Genomic DNA, 17,780 nt, shown 5'->3' with positions numbered 1-17,780 from the left:
TGACAGTCTGATGTCAACATTACATAATGGCTTAAATCTGTGGTGATGCGTGTCCATCCGCTCGCAAATCAGATCCTGCTGCCCAAACAAACCGACCTGAAGCGTCAGCTAGCTTCTGGATGACTTGTCCCCGTCCCATCATGCCCCTTTGAAAACCGGTGGCAACTCGAGCATCGTGGCCCATCGCTGCTTACTTCGTCAATGCCAAAATGCTGAGCATATTTTAGGTAGACAACTTGCCTCGAAGTTTCTCCACTGTCTCCGCCGGTATTCCCTCCTCGATATATACTTCGCTGTTGATGTCTCCCGCGTTTCCGGTCTCCTTCGTTTGGGTATCTGGACTGCCAGCCGAGATACAAAAACGGGGCGAGTCTAAAGCTGTTTGCGGTGTAAAGCCCCTCAGCATCCCTTGGAGAACTTGTATGTGGCCTTGTGGCTGCATGAAGCCTCCCATCACTCCATAACTAAGGAATAGTTCGTCGCCTCGAAGAGCCATGGCCGGGATAATAGTGTGGTATGGACGTTTGCCTCCCCGCAAAGAATTTGCATGATTTTCATCAAGTACAAAACCGCTTCCGCGATTTTGGAGCGTAAAACCGCATCCTTTCGGTATGGCTAAGAGTAGAATTAGGACGAGCCAGTAAGAACAGAGGAATTCTGATCAAACCTCCAGTCCCAAAACCTGAGATCAGGTCAACTTGCGTTTGCGGATCAAATATAGAGAATTTATACCAGCATAGTTACTTTGGATATAGCTACACGCGTTTCCCCATTGATCAGCGACTGTAATTTCAAGTGAACTTGCTTTCCTGGGTGATTTAGATATAACTTTACCTGTGAAGTAGACAGTGTCAGAGTGGTTCGCGGGGTTCCCCTAGTATCGTTCAGCGCTCCGAGTTTTGAGAACGGCAGACAAAGTGCAGCACATGAACAACTTCTGGGTTCGTCTTAAGAGGATTGATAAGTTTCGCTCGCGAAGCCAAGTATTCCTGGTACAACTTGTGAGTCAACGAGAAGGATTGGAACCGGAAAATCCACTTTGCTCAACAGTTTGTCGATGGGAACATGCTCCACGTCTGGATCTGCTACATACCACTGCGTGTCTGGAATTTGATCGTATGTTAAACCCAACCAAACAATGCTAGCTCACCTGCGAACGCAACGCTGGTGGGCAGGTCAGGTCAGATCATAAGAAACTTGATGACAACAAACCGAAGAGATTCGATTAGGACGTGAAGATACTCTGCCGAGTTGTGCTCCATTTCAAGAATAGGCCGCACAATACCCTGCTCTTGTAGACTTTCTAGGATTCCCAATGCAATCAGAGCCGTTAGTCCTACACCAAGTGTCAGAGATAGTGCAACAGATCAGAGTATCAACCTTGGCCGTTTGGCGGACACTGGATTGGTTTAGCACAGTGCTTATCATGAACCACAGATGCGGACCTCATATAGGGTCACCTCGTTTGCATAGGTGTACTTGATAGGCTCTACAAAAGCAGTTTTGTGCTGTGCAAGATCTTCAAGCTCCATTACTCCTCCTTTGCTCTTGATGAGTTCTACAATGGACTCGGCAACCCGGCCCTTGTAAAATCCGTCTTTCCCATGTGTTGCTACTTCTCTGAACGTTTGTGCGAGGTTGGGTAGTTTGATGATTTCCCCCGGACGAGGTGCTCTGCCATTCAGCAGCATTTCATCTCCATTTGGAGAGGCGTTCTTGATCAGTTGCTAAGATTTCTTTTAGTAGCACACGCAAGAAGAATGAAGAGTTGCGACCTCGGACTTCTGCCATGAGAGACCATGGATCTCCGAAACAGGAACCCTGGAGGAGTTAGTATTCGAGTTTGGAGATATAAAAACCACGACGCACCCTTCCTCAGCTAAACGGATTGCCGGCGCTAAAACATCAGCCACTGTAACGTTGCCACTTCCTAGTTGTTCAACTGTGTCAACCCACGCCGCAGCTGCGCCTGTAAAGTATAAGATCAAAGGCCTTGAATCATGAGTAGCGCACCAGGGACAGTGACCGAGTTGAGATCCGTGAGAGGAATTGCCCGACCATTCAACCCACGCTGGCGAGCATATTCAAGTGTCAATTTTCGTGGCGAGCGGCCAGATCTTTCGTGGATAAGCCAAACAGCATAGAAGTGTAGCCATAAATTACCCATTGAGGGCCTTGACAGTCTTGCTTTTCGCATCGTAGAACAAGCAGAACGCATCGCTAGAGAGAGTGAGCTCCAGAGAACCTTTATTGTGGGAATGATTACCCTCCAATCCCGCAACAACTGGGCTCAGAGACATTGAGAGCAGCTGAGGTCCTTCAGACTGCATTCAACCTCCATGTAGCGTAAACAGAGAAATTTTACGCGACTGCTGCATCAGCTACAAAAACGCAAGTTAAACGAAAGCCAACAGGACACAGTTTTTGCTCACCTGCATTTCCACCCTTGCGAAGAATTTCCAGGCCAGCCTCAACGGCCAGAGGCTGGGAAGCGGCAACGATGCCTTTTGTACTATAGACAACAGACCTACGGCTTGGAAAACGGGCCAAAACAAGGTCGGGATGGGCGACCTTATCCCAGTCAATGTGAATCTTAGATGCGGTCATGGTGGTTGGTTATCGAGAGAGAATCATGTCGGGTTCTAATTCATCATGGACCGGAGGCCCGTAAATCCCTTTTTCGTTCACGCCCACACGTCGTGAGCAAAAGCAGCGCGGTCACAAGTCTCTTGATTTGATATCCACACAATCTGAACCGCCATGTCCCTCCAAGCCAAACTGCAAAGTGCCTCGTCCGATTACACGAAACTGCAGATGGAAATGTCCACAATTGTAGAGGCTCGACAGAAATTGGATGCTCAATATTCTGAGAATCAATTGGTCGATCAGGTCCATTACCCCCCACTTATTTGCTGTTCCCTAGCTCAAGTTTCCAGGAATTCGCCAAACTCACACCAGACAACGTAGTCTACAAGCAGATCGGGCCTGTCCTGGTAAAACAAGAGCAAGACGACGCGAAGAAGGACGTCAAAGGGCGACTGGAATTCATCTCAAGTGAAATGTGCGTTTACGACCGTTCAGTGAAGATTGCGACTATAGTCATGGATAGAAAACGCGTCGAGGGGCAGTTGCAGGACATACAAACAAGATCTGACAAGAAAAAGCAAGAGGTCAGTTCCTTCGTTGGTTTGTGTCCTGCTCAACTCCGATTCAACTCCCAGCTCGTGGAAATCCAAGCAGCAATCCAGCAGGCCAAGACTGCATAAAAACTATTGCCCCTCTGCCTGCTTCGCTCGCTGCAATTCGCGTTCAACCTCTGGACTCCGCAGAATAGTCTCCAGCTTGAACCGCTTCAACTTTGAGACTGGCGGACAATTACGGATGACAACAATGTCTTCCTTTCGCATCTCTGGTTATCATAAAAAGCTATAAGCAAAGCAAGAGTAGTGACAGACTGTTTTGCGGGTCATGTGTTAGATATTTTTTGGTTCTCTCCATACGCTGGTTGAAGGATGAGCTTTAATATTGTCGCATGACTGATACTGCTCACCTTCCCCGTTAGCGGATGAACAGCCCATCTCGATACAACTACTGTTGCCGTCTTGTTCATAAGCCCAACCTTGGTGACGACTCCCCGAAGAGCTAATGGCGGCATGGGCGAAAGTAGGAAATGTGGGAAGTTCGGATCACTCCATTTGTCACATTCCGGTCAAAGGTATTTATTTGTGAGGGTATATGCCTATGAAGAGCCTACATTCTGATGCTTTGAGAACACTCCGCGTGGGTCATACTCCTTCTGCAACTTTTCCAGACGATCATAGTTTTCCGCATAGTACTTTCTCTGCCAACCTGCCAATTCAGGATCCAGATAATTTGCATAACCACCAAACTTGGCCGCTGGCATCTCGCTAGTTATTGAGTCGGTCAACCCATCTACATATTCGGTGCAGGCCGTCGACCATTCACTTTTGGAGCGACCGTAAAATTGGACGGTGAAGTGATGACTGCGATGGGGATACGCCGTTGCATCTGAGCTGATGGACGAAATTTTACTCTCTGCAAACGTCAACTGAAAAGAACAAAGATAAAGCAAAAAGTATACCTTCACCGCCCCAAAGCTCAAACTGAATGAACGTCTCCGAAAGTAGTCCTGGCTTTGGCGCCGTCATCATGAAGTTTGCCAGTTTCTCAAAAGCTGCGGTCGTAATGAGAGTGTCATTCCGAACAGTTAGAGATTTAGCGTAAAATGTGTCGTGCTAGGGCCAGTGAACATCTTCTTGAATCAAAGTTGCAACAAACATACGATGTCTGGCGTCCCGATTGTCGACAAAGTTGTCCCGCCTGATGCTTCCGTCAATGCTGCGACCCAGCCGCGCTCTTGAATGTAAGTAGCGTTGGGTTTTCCAGTCGCGTCAAGAAGGGGCTGAAATGCCGCATTGAAGCTCGTCATATCGCCCATGAAGTAGCCAGCCATCTCAATATCGCGACCGCCTTGCCAGATGTTGGTTACGATTCCCATTTCTTTCGGAGTTTTGAGTCCCCAGGTTTGATAAGCAGTGAGCAGTCTCGCAAACTCTTGAGCGAACAGAGGTACTGGTCGGTCAGCGACGTTGAAATTGAGCGCAAAGCGTATGACACTTGTTGGAGCGGCATGGGTTTGGAGTTGATACTGAGTGACGATACCAAAAGATGACGATGCGCCGCGGATTGCCCAAAAAAGGTCAGGATGTTCTGTTTTGCTAACATGGCGAGTTGTACCGTCCGCAAGCACCAGATCAGCAGCCAATACTTGATCAATCACTAAGCCCCAATTTCTTGAGGAAAGACCCCATCCACCAAAGCCAGCGTGGCCTCCCAAACCAACATAAGGACAGATTCCATGAGCAGCAGCTCGCCCGTATTTATCGGAGAGTTCGAGGGCGAAGTCACCGAGATGGGTGCCAGGCTGAACGTTGACAGAGCCGTCGCCAGTATTGTAGCTGAGTTGTGTCATGTTTCGGAGACTGACAACAAGTGTGCCGTCCTGGCCAAAACCAGATGCAGAATAAGAGTGCCCACCGCTCAGTGGTGAGACGCGAAATCCATGTTGAGCAGCGCATTTGACAGCTTCAGACACTTGATTCGTCTGAGTTGGATATACTATTGCCGCAGGTTGGTAGTGGTATCGAAGATTGAAACTGAGGAGTCAAGGTTTCAAGGGTGATTTACTCTAAGCATATGGATAGAACATACGGTGTGGTTGAGGTGTCCCAATCGGAACTCTGAGAGGTCTCGAAAGCAAGACTGTGGTTGGCGAGACAAGACACGAGCGTAGAAGATGGGATGGGTTTGGCGAGAGCGCCGACGAGAACGAAAAAGAAGGTAAACATAGGCTGTATCGGCATTTCTTCGTCTGGATGGGTGAAAGGAAGTTGCGTTGGACCGTGACTGTGTGACATTACGTGTAGCGATACAATAATTAGTGCTCGTGTACAGTTGTCTATGCCTCTAGCTTATTTGATGCCGGCGTCGGTTTGGCGGGGGCGTATCTCGATCTCGCGCGTATCGCGGGTCCATATCGCACAAAGACAAACGGCAACGGCATCATTATCAATGCGACAAAACCTAATAGGGAAGACGCCCATCGTGGACCCAAGGCATCGTACATCTGAGTGGCAAAGAGCTGACAAGAGAGATCAAGTCATTGAATCCAAATAGCGGAAAATACACACAGGAAACGCTGCACCACAAAGACTGCGAACCACCGTGCTTCCAGCCAATGCGGAAGCAGCAACGAACAGATAGGTGTCTTCAGAGAATAAGCATGCAAGACAACGTGACTTCTTCAGGCTCACCGATGATATAGTTGAACAGAGACAGCTTGGCATAGTTAGAGACGGAAACTAACCGATGGAGGCCACGCACAAATATCAGATTAATGGCGAAGCCCATCACAAAGCCGGACATCAAAGGAGCCCACAACGATATAGATGGGAAGGAAGTCCATCTGAGCAATTGAGGCGGAGCTGAGGAAGAACAAGCGAGGACTTACGCAAACCAGAAAAATGAGACTGAAATTTCGGTCAGCTGTGGCAAGAGTGACAACACAAGTGCTTACTGGCATATAACGGCGAAGCCAGAAGAGTCATCTCCAGCCGGAACTCGGGAGGGACTGGGTGCGGTGCGAGTTCCGCCGCTTTGCGTTCATAGCGTGGATTGTAATATGAAGCGGAGAATATTGTCGCCACAGTACCTCCCAAGGCTATCGGAAGGAATGTTAATCCAGTCAGGCCGGCGTTGAGTCCATGACCGACGGTGAAAACGATAGGGAAGGCCTGATACTCGTCTTATCAACAACCAGTGTGAAAATATAGAGTCGTATCACCTCAAAGAGTAAAAATACGTTGCCGAATATGAAGCTCATGTAGATGGTAATGACAAACAGCATCGGCTGCAAGACAATTGAAGACAGTTCAACGGGCGACATAGCACTCACTTCAAGAAAAAGAATCTTGAATGGCCGAGCGAGTACATTCTCGACCTGTTGCAGGAAGCTTCTACGGTCCTTTTCGAGTGGAGCGTAGTAGCGATTGTCCCCAGTTTCTTCTCGTTTTCTTTTTGCAGCGCGAATGAGGAGTACAGGCCTTGATCAAATTGTAAAGAGAGAAAGCAGGAGTGATTGGGCGGCCGCGTACTTGTAGGTCTCAGGCAAGGTCAACACTGCGAAAATACTGCAAACTCCAGCCTACCCAACAATAAGCAAGGGTATGTGAGGAATAAGAATATGGTCTTACGAAGATGGCCAAAGTCTTCATATATATTTGAGTGAAAGCGTCGCGCGAGAGAATTAGATCTTACCCAATAAACCCAACGGAAGCTCGTTCCTACGAATGTTAGGAGGTTGATCAGCAGTCATACATAGGCTTGATTACCTGATACGGCAATGAAGCCCGACACTGTCGGTCCTAAATAAGTGGTATAATTTAGAGTATGTTGAGTGCAAAATCAAGTGCTGGTACCTAGTGTGGGACCCTATACATCAGTCAGCATAGTGGAAACGTGGAAGAGTAGAAGAAGACACGTACTGTGAAGGGCATCAGAGTGAAGAGAGCGAGGGCCTTCCCTCTTGTATTGGCGTCCCAGATATCGCTGATGATGGCACTGGGGCGCGATGATAAGAGAGTTCACTTGGGAAGAGAGATTGTTACCCAGAGTTGGTAAGAGGTGCAGCGGCGAAGACCCCTCCGAGAAACCTAAATACTAGCAAAGAGGCCTGGTTCTTCGCTAGAGCAGCGCCAACTTGGAAGAGCTGAATCAATGCCGTGAGCCTGACTAGCAAGTGCAGCATTTGGAACCCACCGTGAAAACAATGTGAGGGAAAATAAAAATAGGTCTTCGTCCCACGTTCTCGGACAAAGGCCCCCACAACAGTGGACCCACGACATATCCAGCCTGTGAAAATATTGACATATTGCGTAGTTTTCGTCAAGTATTCGACTGACCACGAAGATTGAGAGGGCCAGAACGCCTACTTCTTGAGACATATGGAACTCCCTCCTCATTTCGAGTGTGATGCCGGAGGCTGCAAAAGCGGAATATAATGAAATTCATGGTCCTTTCGGAGTAACATACGGGCTGCGCTGGCGAATGTGCTGATGCGCAATCAAGAAAATGATCCACCAAAGCAGTCGAGCAACGCACGCGTTAAGCAGAAGGACACCAGCGAAGAAGGTCAGATACCATCGTCGTAATCGTGACCAATTCTGTCGTGGGTTGGTTTAGCGCACGCGAAACGAGTGTAGCGCACCCTTGGGTTAGTAGGATCTCCCTCTTCAAACTCGTCGATCAAGAAGGGATCTTTGGCAGCAGCATCGAGTTCTGAAGTTTTTTTCACGAGCTCTTCATCTCGAATGGTTGCAGATTGGTCACTGGAGGTGTCAGGGTCGACCATCTTGGAGGAGAGGGCTGGGGACTAACCTCCGACAGTCTCTTTTAATAAGATTCTTTGAGAGTTCCGCGTCCGGACGGATTTACACAACAAAGATTGCGTAGTTGATGGTCTAAGCACTTTCAATCAAGGCCAAGAAACCAGGTCAACCACGAGTCACGAGTGGTTGCCTAGTCAGCGGCTCTTCGGCACCTTGAGATGCGGTCCAAACGGTTCAACCAAGCGTGATCGGGGCGTGACTGATCGCGTTTGACTAAGCTATGGACTTCACTGAACTCTACCGCTTTCACGGAAACCTCGCGTTCAGCCCGAACTCGCGTTTCATTCTCGCGGCCATCCAAAACCGACTTGTACTCCGGACTACTTCTACCTTCCAGATCTTCCAAACGTGGCAGATCGACCAATCTCCAACCCCAACAAACGCGTTGTTCTCGTCGAAAGACAAAACATCCTCAGAACCCATCTCTCATATCGGCTGGTCATGTGATTCTGAGTACCTTCTTGCTGCCTCGACGAAGCAGGGTACAGTTCACGTCTATAATGTCCAAGATATCAACTGGTCCGCTCGCATTGAATCCGGAACAGAAGGTCATTTTGGCAGTCCACTATCGCCGTTCAGCCTTGACAGTAACAGGTCTTGTCAAAGCTGAATGGGCCCCAGATGGTCGCACAATCCTTTGTTTCTCTCAGTGGGGAGTTAGTTTCTGCTTCGTAGCATCTTTCGGCTTTGTTCAATATGTGAACAGCTAAGGGTTACAATCTGGTCCCTGGTGACTGGTGTCGCGAGCGCAACCTACATACAGTTTCCTGTTCATCCAGACACTGGTTCTTCCAATCCTCCTCTTGATAAAATGCGCGTTGACACTGCAATGGACAGGTTACGCATTTCGTTCCGATGGCCGTTACTTTATCTTGGCTGAACGACATAAATCAAAGGACACGCTCGGTGTGTATGACACCCAGGACTCATACAAACTTGTTAGGGTAAGCGCTATGCGTCAAAGAGCGCCATTCCAAATGAAAAAGACGCGAAGCACTTTCCTCTACCAACTTCTGCCTTGGCGTCGTTAGCCCTATCTCCTACCGGGAACCACTTCGCGGTCTGGGAAGGACCCATTGAGGTCGATTTCCGCATCCAATTTCCGTTCTTCGCTAGAAATTCCATAGTACAAGCTTCATGTTTTGTCCCTTGCTGGTGATCTTCAAGGCTCATTCTCTCCTGATTCGGACCCCGGATTCGGCATCCGAAGAGTATCGTGGCATCCCAGCGGCATGTTTCTTGCTGTAGGGGGTTGGGACGACAAAGTATGAGCACCGGAACGACTCCTCTCTCACTTTTTTTGTTGACTAATGACAGATTCACATTTTGGATTTGACGTGGACTGTCGCTGCAACACTCGAGCTTTCCGCACGCATTCCGTCCGGTGTTGTGAGTGTGTATGCCAATAAAAGTCCGGTTCTAATCTAGCTATCTATAGACCATTTGGAGAGAACCATCCAAATGGCAGGAGACAACAGAAGGTCGAGGTTTCTTATCATGTGCCCAACTATTCCGCAACCAAGCCCGCTTCTGAAAGTATAGCAGATGAACGCTTGAGGAGTCCTCACTCGATCGTCATCCAGAGAGCTGATATGACGAAATCGAACCCCAAAAGCGGCACCGCACAGCTGGAATGGAACAAAAATGGGTCTCTGCTACTTGTGCGCTTCGGTAGGAGAACGAGTTGAAAAATTCAAGTGCTATTAACGAAAGTGTCACCAGATAATTCACCGAATGCGCTGCATATATTCGATTTCCCGACGATGGAACAACCAGAATTCCGACCTAGATTACGATCTGTTTTGCTGCATAGTCGCCCAATAGCTCACGCAAGGTGGAATCCCGTCCGCAAGGGCTCCCTGATACTTTGTTGTGCCTCCCAAAGTCTGTATATGTGGAGTGATGAATGGGTGGGAGAGAACGGAGAGGAGGAAATGGCAGAATGCATTGGAGTCCCAGCGAGTGAGTTTTTTTTTGCTTTATCTGCCAGCGTGAGTTGATGCCTTTTGAAGAAAGCTTCGAGACACGGGATATACGATGGACACCAGATGGGAAAGGTGTTGTACTTTTGGACAGCAAGGATTCGCTGTTCTGTTGTGCTTTTGAGGTTGAAGATGCTTAATTGTGCTTGACTGTGTATTGTGTATTACTTGCTGACTGGATCTGATGGTGTAATTTTTGCTGGGTCACGTTGCTGTGACCGCCGATATTGCGCGTTTCTTTCCGAGCCAGTCCCTTATGCTCTCGCGGTCGCTGAGAGCAGCCACCGGCCTTCGTCTTTCTGTTAGAGCCGGTGCTGCTTACGCTACCCAACCAAGGTCAAATCCACCGAACAACTCCCGCGAGTCAGGGAAGGACGAGCCGGACTTGCCCAAAGACCTTGAGGGATTCTTCAAGCAACAACGTCCTGCTGGTGGCCAGAAACAGGAGTCTTCGAATTCTAAATCTAAGCGTAATCCACAACCACCCCCTCCCCCACCGCCGAATAACAACTTCAACTTCTCCAACAGCCAGCTTGCGTGGGCTGCTGCTGCCTCATTCGCCTATTTCCTATACTCAAGCTCGACCTCCTCTTCATCGCGGGAAATAACATGGCAGGAGTTCCGAACTGCATTCCTCGACAAGGGGCTGGTCGACAAACTCATCGTTGTTAACGGTCACCGTGTTCGTGTCAAGCTCCATTCGAATGCTACTGGCACAATGTATCCATCCTCGGCGGCCTTTGTGACAGGGGATTACTACTTTTCCATAGGGAGCATAGAGGCCTTTGAACGCAAGTTGGATGACGCGCAAGCGGAGTTGGGAATCCCAAGCCATGAACGCATCCCTGTGGCCTATCATGCAGAGATGTCTGCCATCCAGACAGCTCTCGACTTCGCCCCTACCATTCTCACGATTGGCTTCCTCGTATGGCTATCTCGGCGTGGCAGTTCAAGTAGCGGGGGTGGAATATTCAGCATCGGAAAGAGTCGGGCGAAACTCTACAACAAAGACACCGATGTTACTGTTAAGTTCAAGGACGTTGCTGGAATGGACGAGGCAAAGGAGGAGATCATGGAGTTTGTCAAGTTCCTCAAGGAGCCCGCCAAGTACGAAAAGCTGGGGGCCAAAATTCCACGTGGTGCGATTCTTTCTGGTCCTCCCGGTACAGGAAAGACGCTTCTAGCCAAGGCAACGGCGGGAGAGGCTTCAGTTCCTTTCCTTTCCGTCTCTGGCTCGGAATTCGTCGAGATGTTTGTTGGTGTCGGGTCTTCCCGAGTCCGAGACTTGTTTGCAGACGCAAAGAAGCACGCGCCGTGTATCATATTTGTGGACGAAATCGACGCCATCGGAAAATCACGGTCCAAGGGCGGCAACTTTGGCGGCAACGATGAAAGGGAGTCAACTTTGAACCAACTTCTTGTTGAAATGGACGGATTTGGGACTAAAGAACATGTCGTTGTACTGGCTGGAACCAATCGGCCAGATGTACTCGATCCTGCCTTGATGCGACCTGGCCGATTTGATCGACACATTGCCATTGACCGACCAGATGTTTCTGGTCGGAAGGGCATTTTCCTTGTCCATCTCGGACCCCTTCGCTTACATGAAGCGCTCAGCGATGTCGACTCGTTGGCCCAGAAGCTGGCAGTCCTTACGCCTGGTTTCTCTGGCGCAGATATTGCTAATGTCTGCAATGAAGCCGCGCTACACGCCGCCCGCAAAGCTTCAGAATACGTCGAGTCAGTCGACTTCGATACCGCAATCGAACGAGTCATTGTCGGCCTGGAGAGAAAAAGCCGTGTTCTCAGTGCAGAGGAGAAGAAAACAGTTGCATATCACGAAGCCGGTCATGCTGTCTGTGGCTGGTTCTTGGAGCATGCTGACCCACTCCTCAAAGTGAGCATCATCCCAAGAGGCACTGGCGCTCTTGGCTATGCTCAATACCTCCCTCCTGACCGGTATCTTATGTCGACACCTCAAATGCTGGACAGAATATGCATGACTCTCGGCGGCCGCGTATCTGAAGAGATTTTCTTCGGCTCTGAGAACATCACTTCTGGCGCGCAAGACGACCTCCAAAAGATCACCAGAATGGCATTTGAAGCGTGCGCCAATTTCGGTATGAACGAGGTTATCGGGCCTGTGAGCTATGGAGGCGATCGTGGCGCAAAGGAGGGCTGGACAAAGCCGTTCAGCGAGAAGACGGCGGAGATGCTTGACACTGAGGTTCGCAAGATGATCACGTGGGTTGCTCTCTCTTGTCTTGTAGTTCATTGCTAACTACTCATAGCACTGCTTACGACCGCACACGCCAGTTACTAACCAAACATCGCGAGGATGTAATCAAGGTCGCTGAGCTGCTTTTGGAGAAGGAAAATATCACACGAGAGGATATGATTCGTCTTTTGGGCAAGCGGCCGTTCATCGGCAAGTCAGACGATATGGACAAGTGGCTCGACCAGCATCGTGGGTCAGAAAAGTCTGCACCACCGCCACTAGAAGAAACACCTGTTCCCGTTGCTGCTTCCGTGAGGGTAGAGGATCGTCCTTAGCTTACACATGTGTATCTTATCTAATCAATCTGTAAACTCCCACTCATGACGCGAACCATCACAATCGAGTACAAGCTCAGCCCGCCCAAAGGCCAAACTTACTTACTGCCAAGTGAAAAGAAGCACTCATTCGAACTAAAACCCACGGGGGAATACTATGCAACGCTGCGTGAAGCGCTGGTAAAGGCAAAAGATGAGGTCGGACAAGAGTTGACGAATTGGAGGGACGCAGTGGGTAAAGCTGAGGCGGGGAAAGAAGGGAAACGACCAAAGAACGACGATGAAGATGAAGAAAACGAGGACTAAATGAAACACTAATTCGAACGCGTTGCCTTCCCCCTTGGCCGTTCTCGGATGACCATCTTGTTGCTGTTCTTGGGACCCTTGGGACCGGGTTTCCTTGTCCGCGTGCCCCTTGCTCCCCAACCCCATATTGACACTGGATGCTTATTCGACTTAGACTTGCCCCGTCCACCTCCATGGGGATGGTCGTTACTGTAAAAAAAAGTGTTGGCAGAGAAACTAAAACAAAGAAATGACGTTGCGTACGCGTTCATCGCTACACCACGGACACTCGGTCTCCTCCCTAACCACCGTGCCCTTCCAGCTTTGCCCAGATTGCGATTTTTCCAGAGAGGATTGCTGACACGGCCGATGGTCGCACAGCAGTCGCGGAGAATTTTGCGGACTTCGCCACTTTGCAATTGAACGTGTGAATAGCGTGTTTCCTCGTGGTTGACAACTTGGGCGGCAGACCCTGCTGAGCGAACAAGGACCCCTGGTCCAGTTGGGATAAGAGCAATGTTGTGGATGACGGTTCCAATGGGAATGAGTCGGAGGGGAAGTACATTTCCAGGCTTGAGGGTAAGAGTTCGGAGAAGACCGAGGGCAAGCGACTGTGAAGATGACTGCTCAAGTCCATCGACACCCTCAGCATCGCCCTCAACTAGCTCGGTGGTTACGGTGTCAGGATTATTCAACTTGGCTATGTCGAGGCCGGGCACGAATCCCTCCGGAATTCCCTGTCTGAAGCTCTGAATTTCGTCGCCAGCGCGAATACCCTCTGGCGCAATGATATATGACCATTTTTTCGTACCAACCGCGGTGGGATTGCGGTTTTTTAAGAGGGCAATGTGGGCCGAGCGGTTTGGGTCGTATTCTATCCTGACCACGTCATGAACTCCCGGCTCGTCGCGTTTGTAGTCGAGTATTCGAATTCGTTGTCGATGCCCTCCACCGCGATGGCGAACAGTTATTCGCCCTGTTGAGTTACGCCCTCCAGACTTGCGCTTGGCGACGGTAAGCTGGATGATAGGCCTCCCTTGCCATAAATGTGAGTTTAATGGCCTGCGCAAATGGCGAATGCCTGGCGAAACAGGTTTATATGTTTTGAAGACGGCTTTTGTACGCGACATGGCCTCCTCCAGCTCTCGCCTCTTTGCCTGCTTTCGCAGGGTGGCAGCAGATTGTTGGGCATAACCACGAACAAGTGGAGCCGTAAGTACCCGACGCCCGACCAAGTTGGAAAGAGAAGAAAGCATGTGTCACTACTCAAACAATTTTCAACGCGTCAACCCATGTCTGAATCTCCTCTCGCTCCCCTGCCAGCCTCACCACAACCCCATCTGACCCTAGTTCGCTCAACGACCATAAGAATTTCTCCGGCTTACTCGTCCGAAACACCGTTATTCGCCCATACTCCTCCCTCAATTTACCGACGACCTCCCCCATCGCTGGACCCACCAGAAACAGTGTCGCGTAGCACGAATAGGCCTGGACCCTCTCTCTGTAGTCACCCTCCAGCAAAAGCACGTCTTTCGCCACGCACTTGCCGCCAACTTCGATCTCGTTCACGCTGAAATACCGCGAAAACAACCATTCCTCGCCGCGTGACTTGCGTCCGCTGGTGACCCAGTCCAGCACAGCCAGCGACGCGCCTGCCTCCAGTCGGAATCGTTGTATTTGGTTGTAGGATGCAGCCTCGAAACATGTGACTGGATCCGGTAAGAGGAACAGCGCGCTGCCCGTTTCAACGGTAAATTCCAGTGTCTGTTGTGTTGTCGGCAGTCCACTACTGGCGGCTGCTGTTGCTGCGCGGTGGCCAGGTCGGAGCTTGAATACCTTGGTCGAACCTTGCGAGAGCAGTACTAGGCTCGTTCCGCGTCTGACTTGGCCAGATAACACCACTTCGTCCCCACTCACCAAACCGCCACCATAAGAAATCATATAAACTGTCGCAAAGCCCCGTCTTCGTACGCGTGGCGACAAAAGTTTCAATGGGTAGGTCGACGAGAGCTCAGCAAAGACAGCATCCTCGCCGTGAAGCTCGACAATTATTCGTCCGTGGCCGGCAGTAGTGGAAGTCATGGTCAATCAAGGGAGGGAGAGTTTAGCATGAAATCCATATTTTATGTATCAACAAGGCTACATATCGAAGCTACACGTAGCAAAGAGAGGGTCATGACCTTACAAAAGCTATGTACAGAAAAAGAAATTCCAAGGAAATGGGTGATCAGGTGTACTTGCGAGTAGCAAGCTCCCGGATCTCGTATAAGAACGAGCGATCAGGATCCGTGAAAGGGTCTGTCCGTAACGAGGCACTCCAACCCTTCATTTCGCTTCGGTGACGTTCCTCGGCTGCTCTACAACTTGCGAGGAATGTTTCATCGACGTCGAATAACAGAGAAGCACGTGATCCACGCTCGTTGTCCGATTCAGACCCAGCTCGGACATACGAGTCACTACGAGCGGGGCTAGAAGTTGCCGACGGGGTGGCTGTTGATGTCGAGGCAGAAAGCTGCAAGTTGGCGCGTATTGTTCCACCCTTGCTTTCCCAGGCAGACTCGTCTTCGTCTTCGTCGTCAGCGAGATTGGCAAACACATCTGGTTCGTCTTCGTCTGGGGGTAATGTTGATATCCAACACATTCGTGCTGGATCAAATATCATGTTTCCCACTATCCTTGCCCCGTTCGCAAACGAACCAACTGGCGATCCTATTGATGAGCCAGTAAGGTGTGTGATCAATGCTGGGCGTGTGGACGTCCCAACAGCGGCATCGAAATCTCGGAGCACGTGCTCATTCCCTTCCCAACGAAGAGTTTGGGGGTTCCATTTCATTTCGCCAACCACTATAAGCTTTGCGTCAGTTTCACGACAATCGCCAAGGAATGACAACTTACCACGAGGTGCTCCGGCGCCACCCAAGTTTCGAATGAGTGTAGGTTTCTTTCGACTTGCTGCGGAAGGCGAAGAATTTTGTTTCTTCTTCCTGGGGAGATCGGACTGGGATTTCGGGGAGAGATCGAGGCTTGGTTGCCGGTTAGAAGGACCGAGAGGAAGGTGAGAATCTAAAACGGATATTAGGACCAGATCCTTGGAATACTAATAATGAAGAAACCTACCTAGTGAGCCACCACCATCTGACGCATCTCGCCGCCTCCGCCTAACGGTGCCTCTTTCTGTTTTTGACGGGTAGCTACCGCCTGGGACACGGTTTCCGTAGCCCTTTGGCTGAACACGATACCGACTCTCTTTTTCGCGGTCGGTAGGAAGATCATCAAACCCGTCAAGCTCAGTGCCGTCGCCAAATAATCGTTGGCGCTTTGGTCGTCTGAGTATTCTGGGAGCTGTGGGCCGGGCTGATGGAGGGGGAGCGGGGGGTGTTGGAGATGGTCGTCGTGTTGTAGCAAGATGTGAGGATGGGCGGGGGGGAAGAGGCGACATGGATCGGAATAATGGAGATTGTGAGCCGGAAGCGGAGGAGGGGCCATTGAAGACGGAAGAAAGGGCGGGGCGGGATTTGGAGCGCATGGCTGTTGGCATGGTAAGACGGAGGGCAGCGGGATTGGCGGAGGGAGTTGACGGTCGAGTGGGAGGTACTTTATACTCCTTCCCCTTGAACGTTCTGGCACGCGATGCCGCAGTTGAAATCTCGTAGCCTTTAGAAGTCGCACTAGAGACCGAACCAGAGCCTGACGCCTGATTATTACTGCTGGTCTCCATCAACGATGACAACGAAGCCTTTCGCGTTAGTTTGCGTGCATTTGACGGTGGGCTTGGTGGCTTGAGACCAGAATGTGACTTCTGGCCACGTAGATTGCCGGGTTTGGGGGAAAGGAATGATGAGGGGCCGGTTGGTGATAAACTGCCTTGTGATCGAGTGGGTGGGCGAGAAGTAACTGGTGATTTAGCTCGACTGGGTTTCAAGCGGGATGAGGAGGGGCGTAGCGATGAGGGATGACGTTGCATAGGAAGGCTGTTGGAGCGGAGATTGAGTGCCCGCTGAGATTGTTGCTGGTTAGAAATCAGTCGACTGGGACTGAGTTCAAAGTCATCGTCAATGATGAGACCAGTTTCAAAGTCATCCTCTGCATCGGTTCGAGAGGTTGGTTGGTGTATGTCCTGAACAGGTGCCTTCTTTTTCATCTCCAGTAATTTGGTCAGGTGACGTGCACCCTTGCCCGACTCGAATATACCGACAGGTATTACCAGCCCGTCAAGATCTTCCTCGTCGTCATCTTCATCCTCTGTATGTGGAAGAGATGCAGAGGAAGTAGAGTTGGAAGAAGGTGAGGCGTCAGCGAATCCAAGGGACGAGTAGGCATCCGAGGACTGGGACGATGATGTTTGGTCCTTGTCGCCCCACTCGAGTGAAGTCTTGGAAAGGCGATGATTGAGAGACAAAGGAGCGAGAGAGAGTTGTGTGAGGTCGGAGGGAAGGGAAAAGGCGTCTTCAAAATCTTCGTCGATTGGGCTCCGTGGAGTTTTGGCCAAAGGGGCCCTTGGCAGAACGGAGGCGACCTTGATTGTCGATACGCCCTCCTCATCGTCATCGTCAATCTCGGGAAGTGATTGGGTGGGCGGTCGAATGATGAACATCTGGGAAGAGGCGGGGGCGGAGGTAATCTGGGCTGACTTGCCAAAATCCATCTCCACATCCCAATCCTCAATCTCTTCATCTTTATCCGCCGCTGAATGCAAAGCTTGACCATCTGGAAGGTCAAAGTCGGCGTCGGACCATTCTTCACGGGCAAAGTCAGTCGATGATGGTGCAGGGACGGCCATATTAAGCTGATTGTTTCGTAGACAGGGCAAAGAAAAAAAGAGCTGCAAACGCCGCTGACAAGCGACTAGCAGTGAAAGGAGGGGGTGGGACTGCGCCCGGACGTTGGCGGCGGTGTGGGCGAGAACGTCGGCGGCGGTGTGGTGCTGGGAAGTGCTGAAGAGGTGTGACGTGAGCGTGACACGTGTCACATCACAAACAGTTACATGCCTCGT

The 17,780-nt window shown here is 50.4% G+C and overlaps 9 protein-coding genes across 9 annotated transcripts; 3 read left to right on the top strand and 6 right to left on the bottom strand.

The window, feature by feature from the left end:
- Nucleotides 1–31: 31 nt before the first annotated feature.
- On the bottom strand, nucleotides 32–2,607 carry MIND_00473100 (uncharacterized protein; the record flags this gene model as incomplete). The annotated part of the gene is made up of 18 exons (XM_037361541.1): nucleotides 32–186; nucleotides 241–615; nucleotides 668–682; nucleotides 733–783; nucleotides 835–874; nucleotides 927–989; nucleotides 1,039–1,103; nucleotides 1,151–1,164; nucleotides 1,213–1,336; nucleotides 1,381–1,399; nucleotides 1,446–1,727; nucleotides 1,776–1,821; nucleotides 1,870–1,969; nucleotides 2,014–2,117; nucleotides 2,164–2,220; nucleotides 2,267–2,317; nucleotides 2,366–2,381; nucleotides 2,433–2,607. The coding sequence occupies 18 exons, from the start codon at nucleotides 2,605–2,607 to the stop codon at nucleotides 32–34; spliced, it is 1,752 nt and encodes a 583-aa protein (XP_037221833.1).
- Nucleotides 2,608–2,760: 153 nt separating this feature from the next.
- Nucleotides 2,761–3,266, top strand: MIND_00473000 (Prefoldin subunit 6; the record flags this gene model as incomplete). The annotated part of the gene is made up of 3 exons (XM_037361540.1): nucleotides 2,761–2,889; nucleotides 2,937–3,061; nucleotides 3,110–3,266. 3 exons carry the CDS (start codon nucleotides 2,761–2,763, stop codon nucleotides 3,264–3,266), a joined length of 411 nt encoding a protein of 136 aa, XP_037221832.1.
- Nucleotides 3,267–3,269: 3 nt separating this feature from the next.
- MIND_00472900 (Polyamine transporter 1) lies at nucleotides 3,270–3,655 on the bottom strand (the record flags this gene model as incomplete). The annotated part of the gene is made up of 3 exons (XM_037361539.1): nucleotides 3,270–3,409; nucleotides 3,456–3,501; nucleotides 3,551–3,655. The coding sequence occupies 3 exons, from the start codon at nucleotides 3,653–3,655 to the stop codon at nucleotides 3,270–3,272; spliced, it is 291 nt and encodes a 96-aa protein (XP_037221831.1).
- An 84-nt stretch (nucleotides 3,656–3,739) lies between these two features.
- MIND_00472800 (FAD-binding domain-containing protein) lies at nucleotides 3,740–5,438 on the bottom strand (the record flags this gene model as incomplete). Its single annotated transcript, XM_037361538.1, has 4 exons — nucleotides 3,740–4,056; nucleotides 4,103–4,256; nucleotides 4,304–5,177; nucleotides 5,233–5,438. The coding sequence occupies 4 exons, from the start codon at nucleotides 5,436–5,438 to the stop codon at nucleotides 3,740–3,742; spliced, it is 1,551 nt and encodes a 516-aa protein (XP_037221830.1).
- Nucleotides 5,439–5,479: 41 nt separating this feature from the next.
- MIND_00472700 (uncharacterized protein) lies at nucleotides 5,480–7,930 on the bottom strand (the record flags this gene model as incomplete). The annotated part of the gene is made up of 20 exons (XM_037361537.1): nucleotides 5,480–5,662; nucleotides 5,712–5,788; nucleotides 5,835–5,859; nucleotides 5,905–5,986; nucleotides 6,032–6,050; nucleotides 6,098–6,314; nucleotides 6,365–6,430; nucleotides 6,476–6,623; nucleotides 6,675–6,724; nucleotides 6,774–6,788; nucleotides 6,838–6,863; nucleotides 6,912–6,944; nucleotides 6,999–7,011; nucleotides 7,065–7,140; nucleotides 7,188–7,288; nucleotides 7,339–7,431; nucleotides 7,482–7,561; nucleotides 7,612–7,631; nucleotides 7,681–7,742; nucleotides 7,787–7,930. The coding sequence occupies 20 exons, from the start codon at nucleotides 7,928–7,930 to the stop codon at nucleotides 5,480–5,482; spliced, it is 1,530 nt and encodes a 509-aa protein (XP_037221829.1).
- A 257-nt stretch (nucleotides 7,931–8,187) lies between these two features.
- Nucleotides 8,188–10,089, top strand: MIND_00472600 (ATP-dependent metallopeptidase; the record flags this gene model as incomplete). Its single annotated transcript, XM_037361536.1, has 10 exons — nucleotides 8,188–8,515; nucleotides 8,562–8,623; nucleotides 8,674–8,752; nucleotides 8,805–8,911; nucleotides 8,962–9,048; nucleotides 9,095–9,232; nucleotides 9,285–9,364; nucleotides 9,406–9,638; nucleotides 9,690–9,929; nucleotides 9,980–10,089. The coding sequence occupies 10 exons, from the start codon at nucleotides 8,188–8,190 to the stop codon at nucleotides 10,087–10,089; spliced, it is 1,464 nt and encodes a 487-aa protein (XP_037221828.1).
- A 101-nt stretch (nucleotides 10,090–10,190) lies between these two features.
- Nucleotides 10,191–12,502, top strand: MIND_00472500 (ATP-dependent metallopeptidase; the record flags this gene model as incomplete). Its single annotated transcript, XM_037361535.1, has 2 exons — nucleotides 10,191–12,193; nucleotides 12,241–12,502. Exons 1-2 carry the CDS (start codon nucleotides 10,206–10,208, stop codon nucleotides 12,500–12,502), a joined length of 2,250 nt encoding a protein of 749 aa, XP_037221827.1. The 5' UTR covers nucleotides 10,191–10,205.
- Nucleotides 12,503–12,816: 314 nt separating this feature from the next.
- MIND_00472400 (Ribosomal-L2-C domain-containing protein) lies at nucleotides 12,817–14,869 on the bottom strand (the record flags this gene model as incomplete). Its single annotated transcript, XM_037361534.1, has 3 exons — nucleotides 12,817–12,997; nucleotides 13,052–13,944; nucleotides 14,117–14,869. The coding sequence occupies 3 exons, from the start codon at nucleotides 14,867–14,869 to the stop codon at nucleotides 12,817–12,819; spliced, it is 1,827 nt and encodes a 608-aa protein (XP_037221826.1).
- A 145-nt stretch (nucleotides 14,870–15,014) lies between these two features.
- On the bottom strand, nucleotides 15,015–17,732 carry MIND_00472300 (uncharacterized protein; the record flags this gene model as incomplete). Its single annotated transcript, XM_037361533.1, has 3 exons — nucleotides 15,905–17,732; nucleotides 15,683–15,850; nucleotides 15,015–15,631 (listed from the first exon to the last, which is right to left on the bottom strand). The coding sequence occupies exons 1-3, from the start codon at nucleotides 17,565–17,567 to the stop codon at nucleotides 15,015–15,017; spliced, it is 2,448 nt and encodes an 815-aa protein (XP_037221825.1). The 5' UTR covers nucleotides 17,568–17,732.
- Between the last annotated feature and the right edge of the window lie 48 nt (nucleotides 17,733–17,780).

The sequence above is a fragment of the Mycena indigotica genome (genome assembly GCF_014461135.1).
Source record: "Mycena indigotica strain 171206Taipei chromosome Unknown Mind.scaff0004, whole genome shotgun sequence".
NCBI lineage: Eukaryota > Fungi > Basidiomycota > Agaricomycetes > Agaricales > Mycenaceae > Mycena > Mycena indigotica.
The sequence above is the reverse complement of the archived record's forward strand: the minus strand, read 5'-3'. Positions and strand labels throughout refer to the sequence as shown.